The sequence below is a fragment of the Ranitomeya variabilis genome, chromosome 2 (genome assembly GCF_051348905.1).
Source record: "Ranitomeya variabilis isolate aRanVar5 chromosome 2, aRanVar5.hap1, whole genome shotgun sequence".
In the NCBI taxonomy this organism is placed as follows: domain Eukaryota; kingdom Metazoa; phylum Chordata; class Amphibia; order Anura; family Dendrobatidae; genus Ranitomeya; species Ranitomeya variabilis.
The window spans coordinates 385,343,766-385,366,457 of NC_135233.1; the positions used below are offsets into that span (position 1 = coordinate 385,343,766).

General features: G+C 44.1%; 1 protein-coding gene across 1 annotated transcript in view; it reads left to right on the forward strand.

The window, feature by feature from the left end:
• The window catches only part of LOC143806204 (major histocompatibility complex class I-related protein 1-like), an 81,783-nt gene extending 62,060 nt beyond the window's left edge, over window positions 1–19,723 (forward strand). The window contains exons 5-7 of the mRNA XM_077286328.1: window positions 14,128–14,227; window positions 17,057–17,118; window positions 19,045–19,723. Coding sequence (XP_077142443.1) covers window positions 14,128–14,227; window positions 17,057–17,118; window positions 19,045–19,115 — 233 coding nt within the window. The 3' untranslated portion in view covers window positions 19,116–19,723. The remainder of the gene's footprint in view (window positions 1–14,127; window positions 14,228–17,056; window positions 17,119–19,044) is intronic.
• The last annotated feature ends 2,969 nt before the right edge of the window (window positions 19,724–22,692 follow it).

Consider the following 22,692-nt stretch of genomic DNA (forward strand, 5'->3'; position numbering starts at 1 on the left):
ATTGTTGCCGGTTGCCATCCGACAGATCTCGGCAGGCACACTGTGCATGCAACCGCCATTTTCTTCCAGGAAGAAAATGCCGGCAGCTCGGGGGACTTCACTGGGGGATGCATGGACTCCGAAGGTACCAGAGGTGATCGGGGGACCCCATTTCTCTCTCCTATGATGTGCGATCACATCAGAGGAGAGAGAAAGAAAGAGAGAAATTAAATGGGAAATCTGATCTTTTTTTTTTTTGCGATTGCCGTTATTCCGTTAATAACAGCAACCACAACACTGGGGTTGATAAAAACCGACCCAAATCATGTTCTCTGGGGTCTCGGCTACCCCTGGTAGCCGAGACCATGGAGAAATTCTGATCCTGGGGGGCGCTATACACTTGTATCTCTGTGCTGTTAAAAAGCGGCTCGGAGGCACAAGTACCCTTAATTGTTAAAAAGCGTATTGGTGGTCGTTAAGGGGTTAAAAATGGGTTATGGCCGGGTCTTCCAGCAACACAATGACCCAAAACATACAGCCAAGGCAACAAAGGTGTGGCTCAAAAAGAAGCACATTAACCCCTTCATGACCCAGCCTATTTTGGCCTTAATGACCTTGCCATTTTTTGCAATTCTGACCAGTGTCCCTTTATGAGGTAATAACTCAGGAACGCTTCAACGGATCCTTGCGGTTCTGAGATTGTTTTTTCGTGACATATTGGGCTTCATGTTAGTGGTAAATTTAGGTCGATAATTTCTGAGTTTATTTGTGAAAAAAACGGAAATTTGGCGAAAAATGTGAAAATTTTGCAATTTTCACATTTTGAATTTTTATTCTGTTAAACCAGAGAGTTATGTGACACAAAATAGTTAATAAATAACATTTCCCACATGTCTACTTTACATCAGCACAATTTTGGAAACAAATTTTTTTTTTGCTAGGAAGTTATAAGGGTTAAAATTTGACCAGTGATTTCTCATTTTTACAACAAAATTTACAAAACCATTTTTTTTAGGGACCACCTCACATTTGAAGTCAGTTTGAGGGTTCTATATGGCTGAAAATACCCAAAAGTGACACCATTCTAAAAACTGCACCCCTCAAGGTGCTCAAAACCACATTCAAGAAGTTTATTAACCCTTCAGGTGTTTCACAGCAGCAGAAGCAACATGGAGGGGAAAAATTAACATTTAACTTTTTAGTCACAAAAATGATCTTTTCGCAACAATTTTTTTATTTTCCCAAGGGTAAAAGGAGAAACTGGACCACGAGTGTTGTTGTCCAATTTGTCCTGAGTACGCTGATACCTCATATGTGGGGGTAAACCACTGTTTGGGCGCACGGCAGGGCTCGGAAGGGAAGGAGCGCCATTTGACTTTTTGAATGAAAAATTGGCTCCAATCTTTAGCGGACACCATGTCGCGTTTGGAGAGCCCCCGTGTGCCTAAACATTGGAGCTCCCCCACAAGTGACCCCATTTTGGAAACTAGACCCCCCAAGGAACTTATCTAGAAGCATAGTGAGCACTTTAAACCCCCAGGTGCTTCACAAATTAATCCGTAAAAATGAAAAAGTACTTTTTTTTCACACAAAATTTCTTTTAGCCTTAATTTTTTCATTTTCACATGGGCAACAGGATAAAATGGATCCTAAAATTGGTTGGGCAATTTCTCCTGAGTACGCCAATACCTCATATGTGGGGGTAAACTACTGTTTGGGCACATGGTAAGGCTCGGAAGGGAAGGAGCGCCATTTGACTTTTTGAATGAAAAATTATCTCCATAGTTAGCGGACACCATGTCAGGTTTGGAGAGGCCCTGTGTGCCTAAACATTGGAGCTCCCGCACAAGTGACCCCATTTTGGAAACTAGACCTCCCAAGGAACTAATCTAGATGTGTGGTGAGCACTTTGAACCCCCAAGTGCTTCACAGAAGTTTATAACGCAGAGCCATGAAAATAAAAAATTATTTTTCTTTCCTCAAAAATGATATTTAACCCACAATTTTTTATTTTCCCAAGGGTAACAGGAGAAATTGGACCCCAAAACTTGTTGTGCAGTTTCTCCTGAGTACGCTGATACCCCATATGTGGGGGTAAACCACTGTTTGGGCACATGCCGGGGCTCGGAAGGGAAGTAGTGACGATTTGGAATGCAGACTTTGATGGAATGGTCTGCGGAAATCATGTTACGTTTGCAGAGCCCCTGATGTGCCTAAACAGTAGAAACCCCCCACAAGTGACCCCATTTTGGAAACTAGACCCCCCAAGGAACTTATCTAGATGTGTGGTGAGCACGTTCAACCCCCAAGTGCTTCACAGAAGTTTACAACGCAGAGCCGTGAAAATAAAAAATCATTTTTCTTTCCTCAAAAAAGATGTTTTAGCAAGCAATTTTTTATTTTCACAAGGGTAACAGGAGAAATTGGACCCAAATATTTGTTTCCCAGTTTGTTGTGAGTACGCTGATACCTCATATGTGGGGGTAAACCACTGTTTGGGCGCACGTCAGGGCTCGGAAGGGAAGTAGTGACATTTGAAATGCAGACTTTGATGGAATGGTCTGCGGGCCAACCCCCAAGTGCTTCACATAAGTTTATAACGTAGAGCCATGAAAATAAAAAATAATTGTTCTTTCCTCAAAAATTATGTTCTAGCAAGTAATTTTTTATTTTTGCAAGGGTAACAGGAGAAATTGGACCCCAATAGTTGTTGCCCAGTTTGTCCTGAGTACGCTGGTATCCCATATGTGGGGGTAAACCACTGTTTGGGCGCACGTCAGGGCTTGGAAGGGAGGGCGCACCATTTGACTTTTTGAACGCAAGATTGGCTGGAATCAATGGTGGCGCCATGTTGCGTTTGGAGACCCCTGATGTGCCTAAACAGTGGAAACCCCTCAATTCTAACTTCAACACTAACCCCAACACACCCCTAACCCTAATCCCAACTGTAGCCATAACCCTAATCACAACCCTAACCCCAACACACCCCTAACCACAACCCTAACCCCAACACACCCGTAACCCTAAATCCAACCCTAACCCTAATCCTAACCCTAATCCCAACCCTACCCACAACTGTAACCCCAACACAACCCTAACCCTATCCTTAACCCTAACCACAAGCCTAATCTTAACCCTATTTCCAACCCTAGCCCTAATTCCAACCCTAAGGGTACCGTCTCACATAACGATTTACCAACGATCACGACCAGCGATACGACCTGGCCGTGATCGTTGGAAAGTCGTTGTGTGGTCGCTGGGGAGCTGTCACACAGACCGCTCTCCAGCGACCAACGATGCCAAGGTCCCGGGTAACCAGGGTAAACATCGGGTTACTAAGCGCAGGGCCGCGCTTAGTAACCCGATGTTTACCGTGGTTACCAGCGTAAAAGTAAAAAAAATAAAAAACGTACATACTCACATTTCGGTGTCCTTCAGGTCCCTTGCCGTCTGCTTCCCGCTCTGACTGAGTGCCGCCGTACAGTGAGAGCAGAGCGCAGCGGTGATGTCACTGCTGTGCTGTGCTCTCACTTTCCGGCCGGCAGACAGTCAGAGCGGGAAGCAGACGGCAAGGGACCTGAAGGACACCGAAATGTGAGTATGTATGGTTTTTTTTTTTTTACTTTTACGCTGGTAACCACGGTAAACATCGGGTTACTAAGCGCGGCCCTGCGCTTAGTAACCCGATGTTTACCCTGGTTACAAGCAAACGCATCGCTGGATCGCTGTCACAACGATCCAGCGATGACAGCAGGAGATCCAGCGACGAAAGAAAGTTCCAAATGATCTGCTACGACGTACGATTCTCAGCAGGGTCCCTGATCGCTGCTGCGTGTCAGACACAGCGATATCGTATGGATATCGCTGGAACGTCACGGATCGTACCGTCGTAGCGATCAAAGTGCCACTGTGAGACGGTACCCTAACTCTAATTCCAACCCTAACCCTAAGGCTATGTGCCCACGTTGCGGATTCGTGTGAGATTTTTCCGCACGATTTTTTAAAAATCTGCAGCTAAAAGGCACTGCGTTTTACCTGCAGATTTACAGCAGATTTCCAGTGTTTTTTTGTGCGGATTTCACCTGCGGATTCCTATTGAGGAACAGATGTAAAACGCTGCGGAATCCGCACAAAAAATTGACATGCTGCAGAAAATACAACGCAGCGTTTCTGCACGGAATTTTCCGCACCATGGGCACAGTGGATTTGGTTTTCCATAGGTGTACATGGTACTGTAAACCTGATGGAAAACTGCAACGAATTCGCAGCGGCCAATCCGCTGCGGATCCGCAGCCAAATCCGCTGCGGATCCGCGGCCAAATCCGCTGCGGATCCGCGGCCAAATCCGCTGCGGATCCGCGGCCAAATCCGCTGCGGATCCGCGGCCAAATCCGCTGCGGATCCGCGGCCAAATCCGCTGCGGATCCGCAGCCAAATCCACACATGCCATAACCCTAACCCTACCCGTAACCCTAACCCTACCCCTAACCCTACCCCTAGTTCTAACCCTAACCCTAGTGGAAAACGAAAAAAATAAATATATATATATATTTTCTTTATTTTATTATTGTCCCTACCTATGGGGGTGATAAAGGGGGGGGTATTTATTATTTTTTTTTTTATTTTGATCGCTGTGATAGAACCTACCACAGCGATCAAAATGTACTTGTAAGGAATCTGCCGGCTGGCAGATTTCGGCGGGCGCACTGAGCATGCGCCCGCCATTTTCCAAGATGGCGGCGCCCAGCGAGGAGACGTACGGACACCGGGAGGATCGGTAAGTATGAAGGGGTGGGGGGGGGGGTGGATTGGAGCACAGGGGGGGGTGATCGGACCACAGGGGGGTTTATTCAAACAAGGAGGGAGCGGGCAGGAGGACGGGGGAGCCGGCAGGCGGACGGAGGGGACCGGACCCCATAACGGAGCACTGGGGGGGCGATCGGTGGGTGTGGGGGGGGACATATTAGGTTTTCCAGCCATGGCCGATGTTATTGCAGCATCGGCCATGGCTGGATTGTAATATTTCACCAGTTTTTTAGGTGAAATATTACAAATCGCTCTGATTGGCAGTTTCACTTTCAACAGCCAATCAGAGCGATCGTAGCCACGGGGGGGTGAAGCCACCCCCCCTGGGCTGAAGCACCACTCCCCCTGTCTCTGCAGATCGGGTAAAATGGGAGTTAACCCCTTCACCCGATCTGCAGGGACGCGATCCCTCCATGACGCATACGCTGCGTCATAGGTCGGGAAGGCACAGACTTTCATGACGCAGCGTATGCGTCAAAGGTCGGGAAGGGGTTAAGGTCATGGAGTGGCCTAGCCAGTCTCCAGACCTTAATCCCATAGAATACTTATGGAGGGAGTTGAAGCTCCGAGTTGCCACGTGACAGCTTCAAAATCTTAATGATTTAGAGACGATCTGCAAAGGGGAGTGGACCAAAATTCCTCCTGACATGTGAGCAAATCTCATCATCAACTACAAAAAACATCTGACTGCTGTGCTTGCCAACGAGAGTTTTGCCACCAAGTATAAAGTCTTGTTTGCCAGAGGGATCAAATACTTATTTGTCACCAATTTGTCACGATTCGGGTTTGTTTGGTTGCCCCTGTTTTTTTCTGAAGGGGATTTATCTATATCCCACTTCCCAGTTCCGGTTTGAAACTTGCAGCTCTCTGGCACCCCCTTACCCTCAAGTCGGTCAGGGTACTGCACCTAGGGTAATTAGTCGCCAGAAAGGCTGCCTGCTATGTACTGGTTATTGGGCTCGCTGCAGCAAGGGCGATATAACTACTCCCACTCAGGCGGGATCAATAATTATCAAAGCCGCCGTCGCTACAAAGCCTCCCAAATGCACAGAACAAAGTATGCTGCCACCAGTTTCGATTTCCTAAGGATTAACGGGTCCGGAGCCAGCCCAAATCAGTAGCGTAATTCACTTCAGAGGACACAACAGTTCGTTTAGAGCATGAAGAGACAAACTAGTACATTTTATATTTTACTCCAAATAAAAAGGTAGGCAGTGTTTACAAAATATAAAAAGATACTATAAAGAAGACAAAATCATGTGTACATTTCAATTACAAATAAAAGAAGGATTAAAATTGAAAAAACCCTTACATAGCGTTCAGATCATTTCATATCATCATGGCTGGCCTGTGGGCTTTGTAGGATTCACACATCTAGATGCATGTTACATCTATATAGCAGCAGGACCCCGGACACAAAGACCCTGCAAGAATGCTGACTCACTAAGTTATTCTAGCCCAAAACCCAGGCACTCCCCCTGTGGTGACATCACTTAGAGACTGACACCTCCACTTTAATTAGAGCTATGTTAACTATTTTTATGCATAACTTGCTCTGTGAATCTCGCATAAGTACAACACCATGCTCATGATGTTCCCCATGTCAGGGGTATTTTTTTAAGTGTGAACACAGAGTAATTACAGGAACCGCTTACTGAGAAATCTGTACTTTGCACTCGTTGCGTTTAACTGATAGCACCTTCAGTGAGTGATAGATCTATCGATGGACATCCGGAATACATAATTCTTATAACCCTAGCCCCGATCGGTGCCCCTATATATCACATAAATAGAACAAAGAATCTTAACAAAGAAAGTACCAGTTTTGGCCAGTATTCGATAAGAGGGGGGAATGAGGAGTCTAGTATTTGCAGCTAAGCCATAAAACTTCAGTGATTATAGTGAGGGGTTTGAATTACACACATAGCAGCAGGCAGAGTAAGAAGAGGGGGGGTCGGAATGGCCTGCAGCGTGTCTGGAAAAGCCATGTAACCTTCTGACACTAAACTCACAATATGACAGTTTTACATTATCGTGGCAGTGATTTTCTGGATTTTATTTTTGATATTCTATCTATCAATGTTAAAATTAACCTACCCTGAAAATTATAGACTGTTCATGTCTTTGTCAGTGGGAAAATGTACATATTTTGAACCTGGGATCTTGTACATCTAGTTATTCTCTTTGGCTACTTTCCAATCAGTTTCCCTTTTCCTTACCTGTATTCAAGTGGCGGCTTTTCGGAGCATTTATTTCTCTCCTTTTAGTAGTGTATTTGCTTATATTACTGCATCTATGATGGTAACCCTTTATGGGTGACTGATTATATCTGCATTTTTACACATCCTATGTCTACTTGCATTTTACATATTATCAATCTAGCTATTGGTCATTATATACAGAGGTGCTCATTTTATATTGTACTAGGCTATATATTGTACTATATCATCATATACATACTGTAGGTGCTGATCATATATTGTCATACTCTTTCAGTAGGTCCCATTTACCTTTGCTTAACATGTTGTTGTACGCAGAACATGTTTATTACTCAGTGTATCATTTGTTAGTTGGTTTTCAGCCCTATTGTAGGTTGACGTTTTGTCATCTTGTTTGACTTTTAATTGTTATTAAAATTTGTGCGGCTCATTTGTAGCAATAAAGCATTGTTATATTGTGTGGTAATCCCTGTGTACATGGCATGTTTTTTTTCTCACGTATTGCTGAATATGGGCCAGGGTGGCAGCCATCATTGATGAAAAAATGAATTCTGAATTTTATCAGCAAATTCTAAAGGAAAATGTCAGGACATCTGTCCATTTGCTGAATCTCAAGAGAACATGGGACTTGCAGTAAGACAACGACCAAAAGAGGACAAGTCATTCCACAAACGAATGTTTAAAGTGGAGGAAAGGTAAAGTTTGGGAATGGCCAAGTCACAGTCCTGGTCTTAATGCTATAGAAATGTTTTGTAAGGATCTGAAGTGAGCCGTCCATGGGAGAAAACTACCAACATTACAGAGGTGAAGCTGTTTTACAGAGAGGATTGAGCTAAAATTCCTCCATCTAATGTGCAGGAGCAATCGGCAATTATGGAAGACATTTAGATGCAGATATTGCTGCACATGGCGGTCACCCCAGATACTGAGAGCAAAGGATCACACACTTTTCCCACTCACAGACAAATGACATTGGATCATTTTCCCTCAATAAAAAATGACAAAGTCTAATATTTTTTATTTTTGTTTTTTTACTCTACTTTTAGAACTAGTGAAAATCTCATAGTTTTAGGTCAAAATTATACAGAAATAGGGGGAATCAAATAGAAGAAAAAATTAAATATGTAGAACAACCAGAAAGGAAAAATCCAAACTGACCCATGAACAATTCTGGGGAGGGCTCAGCCGGGCTTTGCAAAAGTTCTAATTTCAATTTATTGCTCATGAATTATTTTTTTTTATCCATGTTACTTTACTTTTTCCCTTTTTTTGGGCCTAGCAACTTCCCAGATTCAAGATACTTATAAGGATATTTGGAAAACCGTTCCACAGTCATGAGACCTTCAGCCTTGTAGACTTGTAAAGGTGGATAAGTCATCCAAACACCCTCTCTGAAGACTTTTGTAATGTTATTCTATGGACTCGCTGTTTTATGTGACATAGTTATGTGGTTTCACAGTCATTAGCCTCCAGCAGCTTGTTAGCCTAGGTTAGGGGGAACACTTCATGCCAGGCCAGGTACGGAGGAGTTACTGGGGCATTTGTACAAGAAGCTAGATCCTGCTAGTCAGCTTGAGCTACTGAAGTAGCAAGAAGCATCATATAGCTACAGGCAGGGATGGACTGGGACTGAAATTCAGCCCTGGCATTTGATATCACACAATCCCAAGCTGTCTGCTCCCCCGAGCACCAGATCGGGATATATTACTAATATTACCTTGCCTGGATGAAATTAAGATTTACTAGAAGACCAACATTTCTAATAAGACCAATAATATTGCTATATAAGGCAGCATAATTATGATATCAAAATAATAATATTGCAATATTACAAACACCAACAAACCATAACCAAATATTATCAGCATATACAGTGTTAATAATACCACCATACTGATCGTTAAAGGGGTTAAGGTTAAAGTCTACGTAACTTCAGACTTCTGAATCCTCATAGCGCACACTGTGAGGACTCTCGGATCAGACATTGGGAGCGGCCATCATGTGACCCCAAGAATGTGATTTTCACTACTCAGGTCACATTCCGACTAATTGTACTCGGCTTTGCTCATTTCACTTGTATTGAGTGAGGCCGTGCACGTCTAGTTAGCAGGTGACCGCATCTATGCAAATTGTATACTTGTGATAACATGATCAGGGGCGTAACTGCGGCACCCCAGGGTCCTGGTCGTTGCAGTGGTATTGCTTTCTTCTCGGGGAGAGTGATGCTATGTTTGGAGGCAAAGAAGGATAACTGCATCCAGGTATCACAAACATGCAACACATTGCACACTCCAGACCACCAGGGGAAGCTCCTGACCCTATTTATTAGGTCACTCCCCATATATATATATAACTTGTAGTCTGTAGGGAAAGTTAGAACGTTCCAGACCAGAGTCTGACGAGGATGGAAAGTTAAAGGAGCTGTGCATGCCCTCAGAGCTGCAGCTCCCAGAAAGAGACATTGAAAGGCAGAACTGTATTGCAGCGAGCGTGAAGGAAGTCGAAGCAAAGGAGAGGATACCAGAAGGGGACCAGCCCCGCTCAAGCTGTCTCCTTCTTAGGCGCGACATCCCGGAATACCGAGGGAGTAAGGACCTCTACGTCTTATTTCAGAGACCGGCAGGACAGCTACCGTATATACTCGAGTATAAGCTGAGATTTTTCAGCCCATTTTTTGGGGCTGAAAGTCCCCCTCTCTGCTTATACTCGAGTCATACCCAGGGGTCGGCAGGGGAGGGGGAGCGGGGGCTGTCTATTTATACTCACCTGCTCCTGGCGAGGTCCCTGCAGGTCCCTGGCTCCCTGGTGCCCCAGCTTCTTCCTGTACTGAGCGGTCACATGATACCGCTCATTACAGTAATGAATATGCTGCTCCACCTCCCATAGGGGTGGAGCCACATATTCATTACTGTAATGAGCGGTAACGTTGACCGCTCAATACAGAAAGAAGCTGCAGCGCCGGGGAAGCAGGGACCTGCAGGGACCGTGCCGGGAGCAGGTGAGGTATAACGGGGAGGGGGAGCGCTGCGCTGCGCGATATTCACCTGCTCCTCGTTCCGGGCATGGCTCCGTCTTCAGCATCTTCTGCAGTGACGCTCAGGTCAGAGGGCGCGATGACGTGGTTAGTGCACGCCCTCTGCCTGAACGTCAGTGCAGAAGATGCTGAAGATGGAGCGGCGCCGGAACGAAGTCAGGTGAATATTGAAAGTGCCGGGGGCCTGAGCGACGGAGAGGTGAGTATTTGATTTTTTTTTTATCGCAGCAACAGCAAATGGGTCTGTATGGAGCATCTTATGGGGCCATAAAGTTTGTGCAGCATTATATGGGGCAAGTGTCTATATGGGGCCATAATCAACGTTTGTGCAGCACTATCTGGGTCAAATATCTTTATGGAGCATCTTATGGGGCCATTATTAACCTTTATGCAGGATTATATGGGGCATATTTTAATATGGAGCATCTTATGGGGCCCATCATGAACTGTATGGAGCATTATATGGGGCTCCTGATTCAATATGGATATTCAAAAACACTTAACCTACTGATATCTCAATTAATTTTACTTTTTTTGGTATTTATTTTTACTTTTGACATTTACCGGTAGCTGCTGCATTTCCCATCCTAGGCTTATACTTGAGTCATTTAGTTTTCCCAGTTTTTTGTGGCAAAATTAGGGGGGTAGGCTTATACTCGGGTTGGCTTATACTCGAGTATATACGGTAATTGCAGGTTACCTGTCCGCACTTATACCCAGGAGGGACGGTGACACCTACAGAGCCGGGTTATCTAAAAGACCCTATAAACAGGCTCAGGTCACCAGTCATACGGGTTTTGTCCTATCCTATATGGGGGACAGAGAGCGAAACATCGTATTTGTGAGACCCTTATGTGAAGCCATAGGCAGTAAGGGACTACACCACCGCAGCGCAAGGGAAAGCTACTGATTTCCACCTGGACAAGGGAACTCTGGACTTGCCTCCAAACCGGCCGGACTCTGCCTGCCCTGTGATCTGGTGCCCTGGACTGTGGATGCTGAAGTCTACAGTAAAGGTAAAGAGACTGCAACCTTGTATCCTCGTTCTTCACTGCGCCATTCATCATTCACCATCTACACACCGGGAAGCCCTGGGGACATACTTCACCTGTGGGAAGGTATACCATCTAGCTGCCATAACATCACCCCAGCGGACCCCTTAAAGCAGCGTCGGTCACCCAGACCGAATACCACAGGTGGCGTCACGAACATTCCCCTTAAAGACCTTTCCCTTTTTCACGGACGTCCCAGCGCCACGGACCGGGTCAGCCACCGCGACAACCCCCTGTGAACCGAAGGACCCGGTACCGAGTACCCCACGGCCCTTGTGGGGCGATCCATAACTACAGTGGGTGCAAGGGTTGCAATCATACCTGGGCTCTGGAGGCTGGGGAGCCACAAAAGTCCCTTTGGCCTATATAAAAAGACAAATGCTATTAAAGACTTGCCAATAATTGAGGGCCCCATTAGAGCTTTTGCTTTAGGGCCCATGTTGTTCAAGTTACGCCACTACACATGATCACCAACTCCCAGCGCCGAGACCGGAGAATACTCAGAGCGCACGCGCTCTTAGAGAATTCATAAGTCTGCAGTCACATAGAGTCGGTGCAGACTGTAACTTCAAGATTGGACAACTACTTTAACCAAAACCACTGTATGAAGACTGATATTACTACATATAGTAACCATATAATGGTAATAACAGTTTTACCTCAGTGCTCTGCAGACCATATATGTGTGTATTTAACAGGTTCTCACCAGTGACATCTCGCTGATTGTTGTCATTCATTTTCCCTTTTCCTTTGCATTCGGTCCAGACCACATGACCTCTTCTTCCATCCATAACTCGTCCCTGCAAAATGTAACACACAGACATCTTCACTTTATTGATATCCAAGGACCCTCCACACATACCACCTCTATACAAACCACAGCTTGTGCTACCTTTTAATAACTCCACTGTGCTTCCTTTAATAATACTTGCCCTCTGACCTCTTATAAGAATGATGCTGTACCTCCTTATTAAAATAAAGATATCCCGTGTGGGGTCATCCTTCTTTGTGAGGGCATAATACTCTACAGGGGTCATGAAAGGGGTATCGTAGTGAGATCACTTAGGGGCTTCAGTAGGCGCAGAATAACTGTCTAAGTGCTGCAATACATTTCCTTCTATGTTTCTTAAAAGCTTGGGAGATATGCTCTTCTTTGACTGTGACGTGATATGACTTTTTCTATGGGGCGCCTGTTATTTCTATGTATGCCCCTGCTCAGGAGCATTATTACAATAAAGAGGCACTGAGGATCATTATTATAAGGAGTCACAATGGGGGATCGTTATCACTATGAGGAACCAAGAGTCATTATTATTATTATTATTATTATTATTATTATTAATAATATAAGAAACCACACAATATGATTGCCCCACAAACCTTACACAAAGTATGATGCCCCACAGCACCCAACACAGAAAGATTGTCACCACAGCCTCCCATACAGTATGGTATCCACCATAGCCCTCAAAATATAGTATGAGAGGCACCACAGACCCTCACACAGCATGATGTCCACCACAGGTTTCTATATAAAGTCTGATGCCCACCAAAGCCCCCCGTTCAGTATGAGGATCCCACAGCCCCTGTACAGTATGATGTCCCCCATAACCATCCCATACAGTATGATGGTCACCACAGCCCTCAACATAGTATAATGTATCCCATAGACCTCCAGAAGGTATAATGTCCACCACAGCCACCATACTCAGTAACCTGGTCCCCTCACAGCCACTCCACACAGTATGATAGATCCCCCATACACTATGAAGATCCCCTATAGCCCCAATACTGTATGATGGTCCTCCCACAGCCCCCTTTATAGTATGACTGTCCACCTCACTGCCCCCATATAGTATGATGGTCCCTCCAACAGCCCCCAATGTAGCATGATGGTCCCCCAACACCCACATATCGTATTATGGTACACCTCACAGCTCATTATATATTATGATGGTACACTTCACAGTCCCTTTATAGTATGATGGTACCCCCAACAATCCCCCATATATTATGATATTTCACCTCACAGCCCCTATATAGTATAATGGTCCATTCAACAGCCCCCTATATAGTATGATGGTCCCCCCAACTTCATCCTCCATATATTATGATGGTGCAACCCACAGCTCCTTATATATTATGATGGTACACCTCACAGCTCCTATTTAGTATGAAGGAACCACCAACAGCCCCCTATATAGTATGATGGTTCACATCATAGCCCTCTTATAGTATGACGGTGTACCTCATAGTCCCCCATATAGTATGGGAGTCCACCCACAGCTCCTTATATACTATGATGGTCCAACTCCCATCGCCGTATATAGTGTGATGGTCCCTCACACAACTCCCCAAAAATGAAAAAATCCCTATACTCACCTAATCCAGACACCTCAACCTCCGCAGCATCTGAGTACTCTGTTATCCATTCTAGCAGTGGATGCTGACAGCTCGATGCAGTGACATCATTGCACCGCTGACATCATCTGTTGGTGCTGGCCTCTGGCAGGTTACAGCCAGAATGGACCCGGCGGCCTGCTGGAGAAAGTGATGGAGCCAACAACTTTTTTATCCATTGCAACTGTTAACAGTATTTGTGTCTTGGGGATGCAGATTCTGCTAACAATGTAGCAGGCAAGGCAGCCCACAACCCGACAGGCCCTTCTGGCATTTGCCAGAATTACCAGATGGCCAGTCTGGCCCTGGCTACAGGCCACAAGTGGAAAGTGTGCAGCGATAAAGAATCGAAGGGCTAAAGAATCGAAGGGCTAAAGTGCTCTAGAAACCAGTTACCATCTGACGTCCGGAGACAGGAATGGACGTCACAGCGAAGAACATTGACCTGCGTGACTAATGTGCAAGGAAAATTCTTCACTGACAGCGAGATATTTCAGTGGCAGCTAGTAAGCAGTGGGCTACAGACAACATGTCACAAACCGTGTCACAAGTCTTATATGTATCCAGATCTTTACACTATTTCCTCTTGAATGTTGTCTATAAATCTCATCCCACATTTCCTCATTTTATCTTTCAGAACCAAAGCAGAACATGGTCCTGGCTGTGATCATTAGTGCAGGGGTCATAATCATCATTGTTCTCGCATTTGCTGGAATCTTTATATACAAGAAATTCAGGTATAACGGGCTGGGTGCAGGATGTGACACTCATGGATATGATCTAGGTGATTGAAAGACCTGTCAATCACCTGGAGCGGGATACAGAGACTAGACATGTCTATCTGTATGGTACCTGGCCTAGAGCGGGGTGCAGAGACTTGACATGGAGGCGAAGACTAGTCATGTCTCTTCCTATGATCCTTGTCTGGAGCGCAGAGACTTGTCATGTCTCTCCCTATACTTCCAGGGCAAGAGCAGGGGATGCAGACTAGCCATGTCTGTCCTTAGGTTCCCCGGCCTGGAGTGAAGAGACTAGCCATGTCTCTCCTTATTGTCCCCTGCCTGAAGTGCAGAGACTAGCAATGTCTCTCCTTATGGTCGCAGCCTGGAGCAAAGAGACTAGCCATGCCTCTCCTTAAGGCCCCGGCACACATAGCGATTTACCAACGATCACGACCAGCGATACGACCTGGCCGTGATCGTTGGTAAGTCGCTGTGTAGTCGCTGGGGAGCTGTCACACAGACAGCTCTCTCCAGCGACCAACGATCAGGGGAACGACTTCGGCATCGTTGACACTGTCTTCAACGATGCCGAAGTCCCCCTGCAGCACCCGGGTAACCAGGGTAAACATCGGGTTACTAAGCGCAGGGCCGCGCTTAGTAACCCGATGTTTACCCTGGTTACCAAAAAAAACAAACAGTACATACTCACCATCTGATGTCCGTCAGGTCCCTTGCCGTCTGCTTCCTGCTCTGACTGAGTGCCGCCGTACAGTGAGAGCAGAGCGCAGCTGTGACGTCACCGCTGTGCTGTACTTTCACTTTCACTTTGCGGCGCTCAGTCAGTGTGGGAAGCAGACGGCAAGGGACCTGACGGACATCAGATGGTGAGTATGTACTGTTTGTTTTTTTTGGTAACCAGGGTAAACATCAGGTTACTAAGCGCGGCCCTGCGCTTAGTAACCCGATGTTTACCCTGGTTACCAGTGAAGACATCGCTGGATCGGTGTCACACACACCGATTCAGCGATGTCAGCGGGACCTCAACGACCAAAAAAAGGTCCAGGCCATTCCGACACGACCAGCGATCTCACAGCAGGGGCCTGATCGCTGGTACGTGCCACACATAGCGAGATCGCTACTGAGGTCGTTGTTGCGTCACAAAACTTGTGACTCAGCAGCGATCTCGCTAGCGATCTCGCTATGTGAGACGGGGCCTTTATGGTCCCTGGCTTGGAGCTAGGGGACTAGCCATGTCTATCCTTATTGTCCCCAGCTGGAGTGTGAAGACTTGTCATGACACTCCTTATGGTCCCCTGCCTGAGGCATAGAGGCTAGCAATGTCTATCCTTATGGTTCTTGGCCTGGAGTGCAGAGACTAGCCATGTCTCTCCTTATGATGCCTGGCGCGCAGAGACTAGTCATATCTCTACTTATGGTCCCTCTCCTGGAGAGCAGAGACTAGCCATGTCTCTCCTTACGGTCCACTGCCTGAGGCATAGAGGCTAGCAATGTCTCTCCTTATGATTCTTGGCCTGGAGTGTAGAGACTAGCCATGTCTCTCCATATGGTCCCTGGCCTGGAGCACAGAGACTAGTCATGTCTCTCCATATGGTCCCTGGCCTGGAGCACAGAGACTATGTCTCTCCATATGGTCTCTTGTTTTTTAAATAATGTTTTCTCTAAAACAAGGAGCGTTTCACAATACAACATACCTGGGGGCAGTCGTGAAGCCCCCTGGCTCTTCAGGCTGCTTGCGAAGACATGAATGTAATGACAGGTTCTAGATCATAAGCTCCTCTGGTGTCAACTGCCAGCAGACATAATGTCTATGACGGGATTTGTATAGTAGATTAACGTGTGCACAACCAGATAAGGTGCACGGGTAGGTTCCCAAACCGTAATTCACAAATAATACAAAACCCAGCACTCAACTTTGTAGTTCTCACTACAAAGTTGAGTGCTGGGTTTTGTATTATTTATGACGGGATTTGTGTGATTAATAATATGGTTTCGACCCTTATAAAAATATAATAGAAATTAGCTCATAAATTTGTTTGATATTATGCTAAATTGTCCCACCGATCCCCGACTCCACCTGTTTTCAGAATTACGTGGTCTCCACCTTGACATATCAAAAATGCCAGAGGCCTGATTAGTAGTGTTGAGCGAATATACTCGTTACTCGAGATTTCCCGAGCACGCTCGGGTGTCCTCCGAGTATTTTTTAGTGCTCGGAGATTTTGTTTTCATCACCGCACAGCATAAGTACATGTGGGGGTTGCCTGGTTGCTAGGGAATCCCCACATGTAATCAAGCTGGCTAACAGATGTAAATCATTCAGCTGCGGCGATGAAAACTAAATCTCCGAGCGCTAAAAAATACTTGGAGGTCACCCGAGCGTGCTCGAGAAATCTCGAGTAACGAGTATACTCGCTCATCACTACTGATTAGCCAATAGCCATTTTCTGTTACGTCCTGGGCCGGATCGGTGGGGAGAGCATCACAACTTATTTTTCTACCAAGCTGAGAACTCAAAATAGTTGAAAACTTTTAGATAGCAGCTTCTCTTGGCAAACTTCAACTTTTTTATGGTGAAAATGTCAAGTAGGCACAAACTTCCAAAATGGGGTAAATGTCATATTACATGACTATTATATATTGTATTATAGATAGAGCCCTGTAGATTCATGTGGCACCTTTGTGCCTATGGGGGCATCTAATGATTTTGTGCCGTCATCCTATCAGAAAACAAGTCCCTTTTATTGGTTTTTACTATCGATTTTCTAGAATTTACCGGCAGAGAAGATTTTCTGTTGTTAATTCCATTTCCTCTGCTTATTTCAGAAAAGAAGGAGAATCACGCAGTGGTCAGCAGTATGTAATGTGCTCTGCAGCGCCCCTCCAAGGTGAGGCCAATTGTGATATTCAATAAAAAGGCTCAGATATCAGTGTAGTGGTACATAGGACTGTAGGCGCCGATGGGCCAGTTTTCATGGGACCTTTTCTGGGCAGTCACATGACCACAGTGCGTGTATATAGTATATACATGTATGTAGTATATGCCTTTTTGTATTTTTGCAGCTTCAGACGCATCCCCTAACTATGATAAACCAGTCACAGCGTGTGAGTATCAGTGATTATTCATCAAGAAAACTGAAAAAAGTCTATAAATGCATTTATACAAAAAACATCCTGAACTTTGTAAAAACAATTGTTTGTGTCACCATTTTCTCAGAGCCATAACTTTTTATTTTTTTAAAGGGAACCTGTCACCTGAATTTGGCGGGACCGGTTTTGGGTCATATGGGCGGGGTTTTCGGGTGTTTGATTCACCCTTTCCTTACCCACTGGCTGCATGCTGGCCGCAATATTGGATTGAAGTTCATTCTCTGTCCTCCGGAGTACACGCCTGCGCAAGGCAATATTGAATCAAACACCCGAAAACCCTGCCCATATGACCCAAAACCGGTCCCGCCAAACTCAGGTGACAGGTTCCCTTTAATCAGTGGAGCGTGTGAGACTTGTTTTTTTTCCCACCTGGTCATTTTTATTTATACTATTTTTGGGTACATACGACATTTTCGTTTTCTTCATTACTGCATTTGGTGGGTGGGAATTGTGCCAACTAAAAAAAAAATTAATTCTCATGATTTTTATTTTTGCCGTTTAAACCGCAAAGTAAACAATTTTATATTTGGATATTGCTGGATTTTATGGCTACAACAATAAAATATGTATTTTTATGTTTATATTTCATTATTTTTTAACTGGGAATGGAGACAGGATTTAAATATTTATGTTTTTAAAACTTTTTTTAATTTAGTTTTTAGTCCACTTCGGAGAACTGAACCTGCGATGGTTTGTATTCTATGTTGCAATAAATCAGTATTGCAGTATACAGTTAGATTAATTTTCTTCTATGAAGCATTTGGCTGACAGGGTAACTCATCTGCACCCCACCTTCATGGGGGAAGAGCGGAGCAATGAGACCGGTGCTTGCGCCTCAGTCATTTAAATTGATGACAGCGACATCTAAATGACTAAACAGCAGCGATCGGGGTGAACTCTGGTTGCTACTGTTACACCAAATGCTGGATGAAGGACACCGCTCCCAAGTCCGCGCCATACATCCCACACACATCATGCGATGTACAGTTATGTTATGGTGCACAAAGGAGTAACGACAGTGTGATAGGAGGCAGAGATCCTAAAATAGTTAGACATGTTGAAACCTCTTACATTTTTATACATGAGTTTGTAAATACAGGACTGCCGTCTTCCAGGAGCAGCGCCACACTTAGAGGTGATTATATTTGGCGTGTCATAGATCAGACCATTAACTTAAAGAGAACTAGTTACTTACCATAAATGTCTTTTTTTACCTGGTGTAAATGCCGCTGTTCTCCTGAATCCAGCGATGTTTTTCTTTTGTTTCTGCGCCTCTCGGCCCCTGAGATATGGCCGCCTTTTTCTTCTATGGAAATTAAATCTTCCACAAAGTAGGCGTCGTCCTCAAGAAACCGCGCAAAGAGACGAGTTAAGGACCACGCCCACATAGATAACAAGACTAGATTTACATACAAGAAAGAGGGGGCTATAACTCAGGAACAGAGAGACACAGAAGTAAGAGAAAAACATCACCAGATTCAGGAGAACAGCGGAATTTACACCAGGTAAAAACATTTACAGATTTACAGCACCTGACAGATCCTCTTTAAATACTGAAATAGCAGATACAATCCATGAGGACGCGAAGAGCTGTTTCTGGGAGAACGCAGTCATGGTTCTCTTTGATTTCATCGTCTCTGATTTTGGTTTCTGACTTTTTGTAGATGAAGAAGATGAGAGAAGATTAAGAAACTCAGTGACACAAGAAGAGAAGATTATTTTTCCAATCACCTGATCTTCATTTATTTTATGCTTTTTTGACTTATTAGAAATCTAGGATATAAAGGAAACCAATCCTCTAAGGAAAAGCTTGTGTGCTGCCAAAAAATTATCCTGACCTTCAGTACTGTGCATTATCTGTGTGTGACCATCCTATACGAGCTGATTTTGTGCAATTTAATACTAAGCAGTCACCCCTCCATGATTTGGTAGGTTGTGAGTCATCTTCTCATCAGTATTTTGCAGTGGTGTTGCCGCCATCTATTATTACATGTGTTTGCTCCATGCTGAGAGTGCATTAGTTCTGAGATCTGGGCAGGTAAATACTGCTGCCCCTTTTTGCCTTCTTCGCAGAGCCATAACCTTTTGATTTTCCCATCAATATGAACATATGAGTATGAGACCTTGTGTTTTGTGGGACAAGTTGCACTTTTGAACAACACAAATTATTTTCCCTTTTTCCAGCACACTGTATTGTAAAATCAATGAAGTGAAGTTGCAAATAAAAAAAGTGCAATTCCACAAATTTTTTTCAGGGTTGTGTTTTTTTGCCGAGTTAAAGCACATGCGTTATTGCCTGTTATTGCTGAATTGTATTTATTCTTAGAAAATAAAGTATTTATAGTGATGTCGTCTCCCGACACGTTTTGTTATAGTCGGTTTTATAATATGTTTATTTGAGGATTATGTGATCACTTTATATTGTCTGCAACGCGTCATTTTGTTCAGCTTCGGTCTAAAAACTGGACTCGCATTGTATAATAACAAACTAGTAAAACCTAAATTAAAAACAAAATGAGCAAACACCCGGCAGCAAATAAATATTAATAGTGCATGAAAATAACATAGGCGACTTGGTTAACATCATTTTGATTAAAAAAACTTAAAAGCCGCCCTACCACCCTCTTCAAGACAGTTCTAACCTCTAGTATGAAAACCTTACCATGTGTCTAATGATGTAAAAGTGAATAAGGGCCGAGAAGCACCGAAGCCCTGACTAATGGACACCCAGCAGTGGGGAGCTAATTTGCACAGAGCGCAAAAAAAATTAAAAAAACATAGAAAAGCAATGAACTGGTACTGGTATATACACTCACTGGCCACTTTATTAGGTACACCATGCTAGTAACGGGTTGGACCCCTTTTGCCTTCAGAACTGCCTCAATTCTTCGTGGCATAGATTCAACAAGGTGCTGGAAGCATTCCTCAGAGATTTTGGTCCATATTGACATGATGGCATCACACAGTTGCCGCAGATTTGTCGGCTGCACATCCCTGATGCGAATCTCCCGTTCCACCACATCCCAAAGATTTCATGTTGTTTACGCCAAATTCTGACCCTACCATCCGAATGTCGCAGCAGAAATCGAGACTCATCAGACCAAGCAACGTTTTTCCAATCTTCTACTGTCCAATTTCGATGAGCTTGTGCAAATTGTAGCCTCAGTTTCCTGTTCTTAGCTGAAAGGAGTGGTACCCGGTGTGGTCTTCTGCTGCTGTAGCCCATCTGCCTCAAAGTTCGACGCACTGTGCGTTCAGAGATGCTCTTAGGCCTACCTTGGTTGTAACGGGTGGCGATTTGAGTCACTGTTGCCTTTCTATCAGCTCAAACCAGTCTGCCCATTCTCCTCTGACCTCTGGCATCAACAAGGCATTTCCGCCCACAGAACTGCCGCTCACTGGATTTTTTTTCTTTTTCGGACCATTCTCTGTAAACCCTAGAGATGGTTGTGCGTGAAAATCCCAGTAGATCAGCAGTTTCTGAAATACTCAGACCAGCCCTTCTGGCACCAACAACCATGCCACGTTCAAAGGCACTCAAATCACCTTTCTTCCCCATACTGATGCTCGGTTTGAACTGCAGGAGATTGTCTTGACCATGTCTACATGCCTAAATGCACTGAGTTGCCGCCATGTGATTGGCTGATTAGAAATTAAGTGTTAACAAGAAGTTGGACAGGTGTACCTAATAAAGTGGCCAGTGAGTGTATATTGGTATATTAGTTGTTGTGCATGCAGCGTGTAAGCGCATGTTCACACTGGCCACTAAACAGACAAAACTAGATAATACTAGAGGTTAGGGTAGAATAGGGTCACCGTGACGTGGTGGGACGGCTTTTACGTTTTTTTATCAAAATTATGTTAACCAAGTCTCTTATATTATTTTTATTTACTGCAGGGTATTTGCACATTTTGTTTTGGGTTTTGTCTGTTTAGTGGCCAGTGTGAACACGTGCTTACACGCTGCATGCTAAGCAATTTATATTCTAGTTAATTGCTTTTGGTTTTTAATAACAAACTTGTGTAATAGATGCGATCCTTGATTGATAAAAAAAAGTCACAGAAAACAAAGCATCCGGTATTTTCCATTGTTCCGCAGTCGCACCTGTGATGCTTTTTACAACCATCTTGAAGATGTTCCCATATCTGTATAGGGGCCTGTAACCAAGTGCAGGGAGTTGGGGTGAGGAGGGGTTTTTACAAAAAAATCACTTTGTCTTTTGAAGAATATTTCTGTATAATCCTAAAGTAAATGTATCCTAATATTGGTAAGATAACGTCTGCTCAGCTCTTTTTAACATCTCCTTATTTCATCCAAATTGCCCCAGACCATCTCTGATCTGTCTAAGGCAGGTGATCTTCAGATCATCTTATGTAGCCCTCCATTATAAGGTTTTTACCGAGCTTCAAAAGAAAACTATAAGAGCAGGAAATATGGAAAGATTAGAAAAAAACAACAGTTGCTTGCCTTCTCAAGTCCCCCAGTGGTCCGCTAACAACTTTGCTGCCACCTTGATAATATGCCATACATTCATGTGACCACTGCAGCCAATCACTGCTACATGTCATGTACGAGACTGCTGAGGCAGACTAAGATAAGTGTGCTAATATTGGCAGAACCACTAGTAACTACAGAATTTTATATCCATGTATCAAAATGAAGAGGCAAATAAACTGAAATAATCAGATAAACAACAGAAAACACGAACAGTATAAATTGCCAATAAAAACAGATTTTATTCAATCATATTAAAAACTACGCAAACAACTGAGGACGCCACTCAAATCAGTGTTTCATGCATGTAAGTGTTGTGTTCTTATTTATTTATCTACTGCCAGACATATAACTTTATAGGGAGCAGTATATCCCACTTCTGGCCCTGCTCATACTAGACACTTTATGCACTTCTATTACCTTGTACTCTGCATTTTGTTTGCTGTCCCTGCTTGGTTAGCAGTCACCTTGTCTACACCAGTTGTTCGCATAATTTTTAATATGACTGAATATAATCTGTTTTTATTGGCAATTTATACTGTTGGTGTTTTCCATTATTTACACAAACCACTAGTGTAGCTGAGGATTTACAACAATGCTTGAAAGTTTGTGAACCCTTCAGAATTTTTCTTTTCTCTGCATATTTTTTTTACTTAAAATTACATCATATACATTACATGCAAGACCTAAAAGTAGGTAAAATAAAACAAACCAAACAAGTAAAAATTATGAGACTTTGTAATTTTTTTAAAGAGGAAAATATCCAATATCCCACATAGACCAGAGGTGGCGCTGTATAGGGGCCGGCAGGGCATGC